The sequence below is a fragment of the Oreochromis niloticus genome, linkage group LG14 (genome assembly GCF_001858045.2).
Source record: "Oreochromis niloticus isolate F11D_XX linkage group LG14, O_niloticus_UMD_NMBU, whole genome shotgun sequence".
Taxonomy (NCBI): domain Eukaryota; kingdom Metazoa; phylum Chordata; class Actinopteri; order Cichliformes; family Cichlidae; genus Oreochromis; species Oreochromis niloticus.
Window position 1 is genome coordinate 5,321,306 of NC_031979.2, and position 12,500 is coordinate 5,333,805.

Here is a 12,500-nt window from a genome sequence, read left to right on the forward strand (position 1 = left end):
ATAGAAGTATCAATTTTAAGTTTAAATACTATGAAATTTCATGTGCTAGAACGAGCCAGATTGATATCTAATTTACTACTTTAAAAACTTGTCTCACTTTTAGAGCTCTAAGCATGCCTGTATGCTCTGCTTCTGTGCTCTACCTACTCCTCTTGCTGCTGTGTGGGCTGCTGGGAGGCTGGGTGCTGTCCATCTGCCCTGCTGCCTGCTCCTGCAGCGGAGGCCATCGTGTTGTGGACTGCTCTTCACGAGGCCTGACCAAGTTACCACCTGGTCTGCAGCATAACATTCGCTTTCTCAACCTTTCTTTTAACAGGTAAGGTCCTGCACCTCTTAAATGCTCCACTTTTAGACATTATATTACATGACTCACTTTGAGATACATGTGCATGTAACAGGTAACAGAATACGTAGCATATGGTTAAGCAGAAATCTACTTAACTAGAGGGTCTGACTGTTAAAATATATAGCTGTCCCAGATAAGCTTTCTGAACTTATAACTTAATAATAATAGATTTTTACATACACACTCACAAGTAAAAGCCTTTAAGGAACTTCTAAAGATGAACTTGGAACTAATACCAACTGTTTATAGGAGAATAAGAATAACTTGATTGTTGATTGATCTCATATATCTGACATCGCTCATCTGCTACTTATATGAGAATTTAAAAGCCAGATATCTACGGGTGCAAATGATTTTCCAATGGAGAGCAGGGGCTCTTCAAGTACTCATGTTTTTTTGTTCCATAAAGATGTTGTAAAGTGGGTGATCAGAATTATTCAGAATGGCTTCTAATGGATTTAGTGTGCATCTTTCCACCATCTCCCCCAGTATGGCTCCAATTACAGCTTTCTTCACTAGTTTGTCCAGTCTTTTTGCACCCTTGTTTCTTATGCTGCCTCCCCAGTAGAAGTGTGCAGCATAGAACAGCACGCTTGCCACCACAGACTGAAAGAACGTCTGCAGCAATTTACTGCAGATTTCAAGAAATCTTAGCTTCCTTAAAAAAAGAGACGGCTCCTATATACAGGACCAGTTTAGTTTGTTGTATATGTGTAAACCTAGATATTTATATTTTGTTACCATCTCTATGTCCACCCCACAAACTTTCACAGGCTGGAAAGGAGGCCTGAATCTTTGGCAATCTACCATAATTTCCTTCATCTTAAAGGTGTTCAATATGAACACAATATGAGTAGTTTTTGTAACTCCAGACATGCTTAAGGCTTTTACAAGATCCCTATATTCACTCCTGTCATACTTATGTGCTTACAATCATGCTATATGGTACCAACTGATATTTAGTAAATGCGTTTCTAATCTTTTTTAAGCACTCAGAGTGTTTTACACTAGCAAACTTTCATGCTTTAGCTTTTAAGCCATTTGATTATTCATCAATCCAATTAGCAATATTGACATTTTATTACAATTATGATGGTAATAAATATGATGATTAAATATGACATTCCTTTGGCAGCTTGCAGGGTCTGGACAGCCAGCTCAGCCACTATGCCCATCTGCGCACCCTGGATCTGTCCTACAACCGCCTGGAGAGTCTCCCCCCTGCCCTGCCAAGGTCTCTGTGGGACATTCGAGCAGCAGGGAATCATCTACGCTCTCTAGACAAAAATGACACAGCCTACCACTGGAACCTGAAAGTTCTGGATCTATCAGATAATGAGCTAGAGAGAGTGGTCTTTATCAATAACACACTGTTGAGTCTACGGTCTCTTAACCTCAGTCATAACAGGTTTTGGACAGTGCCCACAAACATGCCACACAACTTGGAGATCATTGACTTGTCACATAACTATCTGTTGCGGATCCTGCCCGGATCGTTGGATCGACTGCCCCGACTGGCCCAGTTTTATTTGCATGCTAACCGCTTCACCTGGTTGTCTGAGGGAATTTTTGATAACCTAATAGGACTGGAGATTATTACTCTTGGGGATAACCCCTGGGCTTGTGAAGAAGAAGAACACATAACAAAGCTCCTTAGATGGTCAGAGAAAACCCGTGCAACTGTTTTGGGGTGCCCCTGTTATACAAGACCCATCTGTGGGCAATCCCATTTACCAGTAACAGGAAGGGAAAGGTACTCAGCTCGGTTTACTGAGTCACCACTCTGGGTTAACAGCAGAAGTGAAGGGCAGGATGTTCAATTGCCCCCAAGGACTGTAGAGAACACACCTAACTATCAGGCAAAATCTCCACTTGTTGACAGTGGAATGTATCAGGGCAAAGCAGGTATGAATGAATCTGGGGACCACATCTGGACATCTTCAACAAGTATGGATAGTTTTTCTTCACACACAAGCACAACAGAACATCCAAAGTCTTTAACCAAGAAGCCTAAACTAACTAATTTATATAATGAAGGCTGCAAACTGGACATCAAAACTCAACAAACAGTCATTCTGTCTGTTGTAGTCATGACAACTGCATTCACCACCTTCTAAACTGCAGCATGTGGACACTAAATCTATAAGTAATTTCCTGTATGTAGCACCTCCATTTTCCTTTGCTGTATAAAAACTGTTGCGACTGTTGTTATCTTCTGTCATCACCATCCTTTCAAGATGCACATCATGACAATATCTCTTAAAATCCTCTACACAAAGAAAAATGTCAGATGTAAACATTTAGTTTAATGCTTGAACACATGCTGCTGGGTTCATTTATTCGTTTGTTCCGAATCAATGCTATTGTGGTGTTTTGGTCCTACCAAGCCATTTAGAACAGTGCTGTTCCCAATAAGAAGCCCAAAATGTTCGTAATACAAAATACTTTCCAATTTACCAGTTAAGAACTAGCAATAGGACAGTGTATAATACACACGTGCAAGCATGTTCCCCTCCCGTTCCACTACGGGGACTGCCCGAATGCCTGCAGAGAGTCTGTTGTCAGACGGAAGCAGTGTTTAAAGCATGTGAGCCAATCTGTGAGACAGTTTTGCTCATGTTGTTGCTGTTGGTGAGTCAGCCAGCCGCAAAGGAGAGTGAAGCTATAACATATAAAGAGCTCAAGTGAGATCAAGTGTTAAACATAGTGAAAAGTGTGCACTACGGCAACTGTGCGTTTCATGCTATATTTTTTAAATTTTTTTCACCCCAGTTCTTCTGTTTCCAGTGAACTAGACTATCGCTATCGCTTCCTTCTCTATTCCAGGTCACTGGTCAACCAACTTTCAGCAGTCGTATCTTGGAGGACTGCATGGGAGTGTGTCTTGGGTGAGTGAAAACCCCTCTTCACCCCTTTGCCAGACTAAAAAATGTATGCGAATGAAGACATTTGCAGGACTGCAATTCCACTCGTGAAACAGAAAGCAGAACGCAAACAGGAATTTGAGTCTCAAACAACACTTTACCAAGAGAAACCTACAAGTTGTATCACAAAAATTATTTAATTGTGAGCAGCAACAACTTCTCAAGTACAAAATACCTAACTTTCATGTTTGTACTGTGTATAAAATGTGATGGACAACCGTGTGACCCATATGAAGTTTGGATGATGTGTCTGCGATAAAGTATGGCTGAGCAGGAAGGCTCCAAAGTGGCCTAGTTTGGTGCCCTTTTCAGGCGCTCTTCCATTCAAATGAATGGGAAAAATTTGTTGAGAATGTTACAAAAACTGTGACGAATAGCTACCAAAAACAGTCTACATTGGCCTTCTTTGAAAGAGTGACTTTTATCCTTTAGATGCACATGTACATCTGAGTCTTGTCCTGTCGAGGTGGCTCTTCTATGTTGTGCCATACGTTTATGAAGTGGCTGTTGGGTTTCTCGAATGTAGAGGTTGGTTGTTTAGTTTGTCTTTGGGACAAACCAATTTTTGTCCGAGTGTGTGCGTCAGTTTCTTTGTAAAACTGGCTACATAAGGGATGACATTTTTGTTCTGTTTGTTATTCTGTTTCTCCCTAGTTGGTGTCTGACCTTGTTTACTGTGCATCTTTGCTGATTTGATTAAAGCCCATGTTGGGATAAAAACATGTTTTAAGAGCTTTCTTTACATGTGTGTGTTCCTTTTCTTTCCCTTCTGCCTTAGAGGGAACTTTTTCTGACTGATATTGCAGGATCACTTCCAGTTCCAGAGGGTGGTGGGAGTCAAAGAGTAGGTACTAGTCTGTGTGTGGGCTTCCGGTAAACTTCAATGTTGAGGTGTTCTCAATGTCCAGGATGCCAATTTTCACATTGTGGACAAAGAGGACAGATGGTTGAAAGAGGAGTGAAAGAAGCCATCTATGTCCACTGTGAACGACCATCCTTGAACAGAGGGGGTTGCTTACCACACCAACTGTCTGACACCTATAATCCAGTTTTGAGATCCCTTCCCAGATACTTTAACGCCCACTCACATCTTCTGTCAGTTGATCTCAATAAGTCACATGATAGGGTGAGGCAAGGTCTCACAATGCTTTTTATCCCAAACCTCTGCTGATAATGATCCACACCCTTTTTCACACTTTGGCTCATGCGATGAGGCACATGATCAATAGTCCCCAACGACTCTAACTCCCACTAGGGCTTAAAATCTGGGACTCTCCACCATCTAATGTAACAAGTAGTATAACAAATTACTTTTTCGCAGGAGTAATTAAGTAACTTACTGCATTACTTTTTTTTTTTTTTTTTTTTTAAGTGTTCTGTATGTGTAACACTGACTTTTTAAAATAACGACTCAACACTGATTACAACAAAGAGGGAAAATACCCCAACAAACATGCACAAACGTTTGACCCACAGCATGCAATTAATCTGCCAGTGAGAACCGATAAGGAATTGAAAAAATAAGTGATATCAATAATGGAATCGCAGTCACTAAATCCTTCATTAATCCTATCCCTAGGTGTTATTACACAAAGAGACAGAGAGGAGATTCCAACCAATCAACAAATGATATTCAAATGAGCAAGGGTGTGAGTAGCCCTGTGTCTCTGTCATGTCTTTGAGAGAAGCGGTTTGTACTCTTAAAAATTGGCTTATAAAAATGGAAACTGCAGTTTCTAAATGAAGGTGTTTATTATTCAGGGGGAAACAAATCCAAACATAGATGGCCCTGTGTGAAAAAGTGATCCCTCCCCCGCCCCATTATAACATAAATTAACTTTGGAAAGCTGAGTTCAGTTTCTCTAGTCACACCCAGCCCTGATTACTGATACACTTCCATCAAGAAATTTAAATAGGATCTGCCTGACAAAGTGGAGTAGACCAAAAAGATCCTCAAAAGCCAGACATCATGTCACGATCCAAGGAAGTCCCTCAGTCTGGAAAAGGTTATAAAGCTGAAGGCAAGATTAAAGCCATAGAACAGTGGTGAACCTTCCTAGGAGTGAATTGCTGACCAAAATAACCATAAGAGTGAAGCGATGACTCATCCAAGAGGTCACAAAACACGCCAGAACAGCATCCAAAGAATTGCAGGGTTCACCTCAGTTAACATCAATGTTCATTACAGACTGGGCAAAAATGGCCTGCATGGCAGTGGTCCAAGACGAAAACCATTGCTGTGCAAAAGGAACATAAAAGGTCATCACAGTTTTGCCAGAAAACATGTTGATGATCCCCAAGACTTTTGGGAAGTATTCTGTATACTGACGAAGACAAAAGTTGAACCTTTGGAAGGTGTGTGTCCCATTACATCTGCCATAAAAGTAACACAGCATATCAGAAAAGGAACATCAACAGTAAAATAGGGTGTTAGTAGTGTGATGGTTTGGGGCTATTTTGCTGCCTTAGGACATGGAAGACTTGCTGTGTTAAATGGCACCATGAATCTTGCTTTCTACCAAAACATCCTGAAGAAGAATGTCCAATCATCTGTTTGTGACCTCAAGCTGAAGCGCACTTCGGTTCTGCAGCAGGACAATGATCCAAAACACACCAGGAAGTCCACCTCTAAATGGCTTAAAAAAACAAAAATCAAAATGAAGACTTTGGAGTGGCCTAGTCAAAGTCTTGACCTAAATCCAATCTGAGCGCCTTGAGGCAACTGTTGATGTGATTTGGTGCTGTATAAAAATAACAGAATTGTATCGATCGAGATTCTGTGGCATGACCTTAAAAAGCTCTAATGTGGTTGAATTGCAACAATTCTGCAAAGATGAGTGGGCCAAATATTCAAAGACTCATTGCCAGTTTTTCCAAACGCTCGACTGCAGTCAACCAGTTATTAGGTTTAGGGGGCAATCCAAAAAAGAATCCAGTGGATTCCAGTGAAACACCATGATTATCAGCATAGTGTACAGTTTAAGCTAAATAGTATTCTACACAGCTCACTACAAAGTTGTGAAATTGGTATTAAAGTGCACTGATTGTACAATAACAAGTAGCTCAAAGAAAAATCAAAGTATTTGCTTTGAGAGAATAGTCATGTATTTCTTTGCTGCTGGTGGCACTAAAAAGTTGGAAATCGCTTGCTGTTGTTCAGTGAAAACAGGTTTACTAAAAAAAACAGTGGCAGACATTTTAAAATTGATGTGTTTTTGATATGTATGAATTGGCACACTTAATAATAATAATAATCAGAATAATAAATCTGACAAATAATATACAGTATTTCTTGATACATGCTCAATCATCCAGATAAGGAGATTCCAAAAAGTTAGGAAGGCTTGGTAAAGTTTATGGTGCACATCAACTTTTAAATGTCCCCCATTACTGATGGAAATCTCACAATCTTAGAAGGATTGCAGCCACTTCCCACTCTCTGTGAATGGTACTCATGACCAATGATCAATGGTTATTCCTCAGTGATCAATAGCAGTTGATCAATGGCCTTTGATCAGGGGTTGTTGATCAAGAAACTGACCTGTCAAGCCCATTGTTCGCCAGTGGTGCTAGTTTCAGCCATCATGCAAAATGTACTGTTTATAAGGTTGGAGAAACCTGCAGTCAGCTGAGACTGAAGAAGTCACTTGGATGAGTGACGAGACGTTTCTCCCACTGAAAACGCTACGTCCAGATGAACTGAATCAACTTTCGGAATGCCTCAATACTGGGACTCTCCACCTATTGTGCCTCAATACTATTGTACTGGGACACTCAATAATAATAAAGATTTGGATGTCAATACTGTGAATGCTTGAGTGCTCAGTCCCCAAACATAGACAAAACAGATACAACAGGGTCCTATTTTTAAAAAACAAAAACAAAACAATAACAATCTGTTTGAAGCAGATACTGTCTCAACTACTGTTGATAGGTATATACTGGTATCCAGGAAACATCACACACTAACACTACACACAGGATATGTGGTTAGTGGTTAATCTAGAAATAATTCATCCAACTTGCCAGCACACATTCTGACAGATACAATATGTCTTTACAGAATAGCTCTGTCTTGACTAATTTGAAACCTCCACATCATTTCATTTTCGGCAGAGGAAATTTTGAATGCAAGGTTTGCTTGACAGCAATTTAAAATGAACCAAAGTCTCTAACAACAAATGCACTCTGATCTATTATTTTGTCAGTTTACTAAATTGAGAAATAAGTAATACCAAGTCCTACCTGCGGGCGACATAGTAGAACACTGGATTTCCAATCTTTGAGGTTCCTGCCTGGTAGAAAATGTTGAGGGTCTTTAAGGCTTTGAATTCCTCCTTCTCATGTACTTGATGCCTGGAGAAGCAATAGAAGCGCTGAAGATAGTAAACTGAGCAAATAAAGTTGTGACCTAACTGGTAAAATAACAAACCAGTTTTGTTTGTTGTTTCTCTATTGTCCCCTTGGCCCTTACTCAGAGGTTTATCAGACTTGTTATCTGACTTAGTGCTCAGCTCAGATAAAATAATTGTTGTGGATGACTTTGACATCCATTTAGATGCTGAAAATGACAGCCTAAACACAATTAGCTTCTCTCAAAATGTAAAAGAACCCAAAACAACTTTAACTACACTCTCCATCTAGTTCTGAGATATGGCATGGAAACCGAACATTTAAAAGTATTCATTGAAAACCCTTTGATCATTTCCTAACAACAATAAGATTTACAATAATGGATCACACAGCAGTTGGGAATACTTTTAATTACAGTAGATAGTGCTGCAACTAAACTTAAGGGTATAATTCCTCCACTGTTATCTTCTTTAATGCCATTTGCCAACACAGTACAGAGCAGCTACCTTAACTCGGGTTTTATCCTGGATTCCAGCATGCTGTCTACCTTAGTTTATGATTGCCGTTATCGCTTTTATCTATGCTACCCTTAAGATACCTCATCCTCCTGATTTGATATTTTGTGCCTGAATCCTCATTTGGCATCCTCAGCAGTGCCCTCCTTGGTGCATGCAGGAGTCGTGAATAAGAATCAGTTTTATTGTGCTGTGGTGGATCGTCAACCTAACCCAAATGGCTTGTTTTTTTAAAGAAGTTTAGTGATTTATTATTCTCCACTATTAAGCTGTTTAGGATTACTTATAGATGGCAATATTAACATTCACATAGAATAAGACAAAACATTTGTTTGAAACAGGCTGTTTTACAAATGATCAAAAGTTTAAGACCACATGTCTTTAAAAGGCCAAATCTGTGCAAAAATGTGGATTCATTGTCATTTTCTGTCAGGTAGTCACACTGTCATGACGTTCTGATGGCAAAAAAAACTGTCCCTTTTTGAACATGGTCGAGTTGTTGAACTGAATAAGCAGGGTCCCTCGCAGCATGCCATCACTGCTGAGGTGGGACGCAGTAAGACAGTCGTTTGGAATTTCTTAAATGATCCTGAGGGTTATGGAACAAAATAGTCAAGTGGAAGACCCAAAAAACCCTCACCAGCACTGAGCTGGAGGATCCAATCGGCTGTATGTCAAGACACTGGATGATCCTCGACCCAAATTAAGGTCATTACTGGTGCCGACTGCAGCCTCATAACCATCAGACGGCATCTGAGACCGAATGGCTTCAAAAACATTAAACATCTTCAATGGTCTTGTCTCCTTGAATGCCACAGAACTGACCATTTGGACTTTGAAATAGAGCACCAAACATTGAAAGGTGGAAGAAAGTTTTATTCTTTGGTGTGAAAAAATTTAACCTTGGTGGTCCTGATGGTTTCCAACGTTACTGGCATGACAAGCAGATCCCACCAGAGATGATTTCTACGCACCACAGTGGAGAGGGGGAACATAATGGTCTGGGGTGCTTTTTTCTTCAGTGGAACAACGGAGCTTCAGGAGGTTCAGGGGTGTCAAATGGCCACTGGCTATGTCCATGTGGCATAGAGCATCCCTCATGAATGAGGGCCCTGGTCTGTGTGGTAATGACTGGGTTTTTCAACAGGACAACGCTACAGTACACAATGCCCACAGGACAAGGGACTTCTTCCTGGACAATAATATCACTCTTTTGGAGCATCCTGCATGTTCCCCTGATCTAAATCCAATTGAGAACCTTTGGGGATAGATGGCAAGGGAAAAATGGACAACAGTTCCAGATAGTAGACGCCCTTCGTGCAGCCGTCTTCACCACTTGGAGAAATGTTCCCTTTTGATCAGCTGTAAAACAGCCTGCTTCAGTTTAAGCATTCTTTTCAATAAATTGCATGCTCAAAAAAACGTTTTCTCACTCCCATTTTTTCTTGTTGTATGTTGGAGCTCTTCTTGGATCCAACCATGCAAAATATGACTTTTTGGCATTTTTCAAGTGGTCTTAAACTTTTTATTGGGATTGTATATGTTCTGCTCGACCTTAGTAGATGACTGCACTGTTGACTGTAATATTTAATTGCAGTGATTAGAGCATGCTATAAGAATGAAAGATACTGTGTTGTAGTGGTTTGAATCATAACTATTTAACAGACTCCACCTTGTTCATTTAAATGGGGAGCCCTCTTCACACATTAAGGTGAATTACTGAGTTCCACAGGGTTCGATGCTAGGACCAATTCTGTTTACATTATACATGCTTCCCGTAGGCATCATCATTAGAAAGCATAGCATACATTTTCACTGCTACGCATGAAGACCTGGATAACCTCTAATTCATATTTTTTTGTCTCTTTTTACATTTATGAAGAATATATAAAATGAGAAACACCCTGTCTCAGAGTGATGCTGAAAAAAAACATGGCTCATGCATTTAGTAGTTGTAGGCTGGACTACTGTAATTCATTATTATCAGGATGTCCTAAAAGCTCCCTCAAAAGTCTTCAGTTGATCTGGAAAGAGTATTCACAGGGACCGGAAAGACAGAGCATATTTTGCCCATACTGGTTTTTCTTCATAGGCTAACTGTTAAAACCAGAATCTAATTTAAAATCCTTTTCTTGAATGATCAGGGGCCAAATCATCTTAAAGGCTTCACAGTAACGTATCATCCTATTAGAACACTTTGCTCTTAGATTGCCGGCTTACTTGAAGTCCCAAGGGTATTTAAAAGTAGAATGGAGGGAAGAGCCTTCACCTTTCAGGACCCTCTTCTGTGGATCGAGCTCTCAGTTCGGACACCCTCTCTACTTTTTGGATTTGGTTCAAAACTTTCCTTTTTGACAGCCAATAGACAGGACTCAATCTGGTGACCCTGAATCCTCCTTTAGTTGCGCTGCAATAGGCCTAGGCTGCTGGGGCTTCCCATGATGCACTGAGATAAAAGTTGAAATTGAATACAATAAAAGCTTCCTATAAAGGCTTAATGCATCTAAAACTAAAGATGGACAGACTTCCAACCCATAAACGGGAACAAAGATGCTCAAAGTTACATGTGCTTGTTGAGGCAGAACCATTATGTTAATAAGGTGTTATCAAACTTACCTGGTCATAAACTCCTCAAACTTGGAGCTGGTCAGATTGAGACTAGACCAGTGAGTATCAGCCACAGGTTTGTGTTCCGGCGGTCCTAGGTAAGCCAGCAAGGTGGCCATCTTGTCAAAAGGTCGCCTACCTACAGCCTTGTGGTCCCTAGAATAAAATTGTGACTCATGATTTAATGATCAAAAATAAAAATGCAATGATTAAAAATAAAAAAAACCTAATTTAATTAAATAGAAAATTCTGACCTGTTACTGGATAGGTACTGGCCAATTCTTTCCTGATTATTCCACAGCAGCCGGTGGAGAGCCAGCACGTTACCGTCACTGATAAATGACAGGCTGTGGTTGACAGAATCACTGGGTGGAGAGTCAGATGCTATGTCCAAGAAAAACCTGGGGTAGAGAGAGAAGATTGCAAGCTCAACTTAAGGGGAGAAGAAACACGACACCAGGCACTTCACTGATTTAGTTTGCAAAATGTTTGTTTTATCTGAACTGTCACATGACCATATAGCACAGTTTTACCTGACTACACAAACTCTGTTGATATAAAATGTTTGGTTTGTTTGTTATTTTTTTGTTAGTGACTGGTCAAACAATTGATGAACAGTCAGCATGGTGGTATTAGTGAGAAGAGAGGGGATCATTAATTTACATGATGAGTCTGTGATTCATGTGCAGGCAGCAGATGTCAAAAAATTTGGACAAGGAAAAGAAAAAAATCTAAAGACTAAAGTTGCTAATTGCCAAAAAGAAATAACATCTGGTTTATCTTTATATAAAAGAGCATACTAGAGGTTCTGAATCTAACAAAAGTATCATATGAGGAGGGTTTCAGCATGTGAGCGTGTGTGTGTGTATGATCATGTAGCACACAGATTACAATCACATCAAATCAGTTACAGATATGCCAACTTGTTGTGTAAATAAAACATGCCTGTCCACAGAATGAATTTTCTTCATTCCTACCTAGAGCTGGGCGATAGAACGATAAGAAAACGATAGAAAAATTAAACTATTGCGATAGGCCTCATCGCTTTTGTCCTCTTAAAAAAAAAAAAAGAACAGCCAATCCAAATTAAGTAGCGCAGAGCCGAACCAATCACAGCCGCAGCGTCACGTCACGTGACTTGTTACGTACAGCACAAGCGCCAAGGCGCACATGTGTATTTGTTTTTGCAGCCGTGCAGCCCGGGTAATGAAGGAAATGAGTTTGCCGACTAGAGAAAAATCAACCGAGAGCGTGAGCGAAGGTTACCGAAGAAAAAACAGATAATGGTTCCAATACCGGAGAGCTTGTCGAACGGAAGGGCCACAGAAGTTCCGCAGTGTGAAGGTATTTCGGCTATTTCAAGTCTGACAAAAAACAGAGTAGCGCGCACTGTAAATTGTGCCGAAAGCAAGTCTGGAAATACAATAAACTGGTGCATACTCAATCTCTGACTGAAAGCGCTAATTCGTCATTCGGCTTTTGTCAGACTAAAGTAACTGTTAAAACTGTTTGAAAAGCTAAGCTATACAACAAGGAGAGATTGAGAATTTCCTTTTAGTTCTCAGTTTATTTGATATTGACAAAAGTTAGTCAATTTTGTCTGTTCTTCTGTAAAACGACCTAAGATTTATTTTTAGAATTAATATTTTGTTTCTAAGTGGAATTGACAATTTAGTGGTCTGTTTTGTTTGTTCTATTTTGAAACTTAAACGCTTTAGCGGCTGCCTTTTGTGTAGTTTGCAATATTTGCCTTTA

The 12,500-nt window shown here is 40.0% G+C and overlaps 2 protein-coding genes across 4 annotated transcripts in view; one reads left to right on the plus strand and one right to left on the minus strand.

Annotated features, from left to right (window-relative positions):
- Positions 1 to 7,499, plus strand: part of omgb (oligodendrocyte myelin glycoprotein b) — a 9,654-nt gene extending 2,155 nt beyond the window's left edge. Inside the window, exons 2-3 of one of the 2 annotated variants that reach the window (XM_025898427.1) lie at positions 104 to 316; positions 1,482 to 7,499. In XM_025898427.1, the coding sequence (XP_025754212.1) occupies positions 114 to 316; positions 1,482 to 2,463 (1,185 nt within the window). In that variant the 5' untranslated portion in view covers positions 104 to 113 and the 3' untranslated portion in view covers positions 2,464 to 7,499. The remainder of the gene's footprint in view (positions 1 to 103; positions 317 to 1,481) is intronic. The other variant, XM_013266181.3, reaches the window with a different exon arrangement.
- Positions 1 to 12,500, minus strand: part of nf1a (neurofibromin 1a) — a gene marked incomplete at its 5' end in the record, with an annotated part of 121,227 nt that overhangs the window by 47,224 nt on the left and 61,503 nt on the right. For both annotated transcript variants that reach the window (XM_025898425.1, XM_025898424.1), the window contains 3 exon segments: positions 7,516 to 7,626; positions 10,755 to 10,901; positions 11,000 to 11,146. In XM_025898425.1, the coding sequence (XP_025754210.1) occupies positions 7,516 to 7,626; positions 10,755 to 10,901; positions 11,000 to 11,146 (405 nt within the window).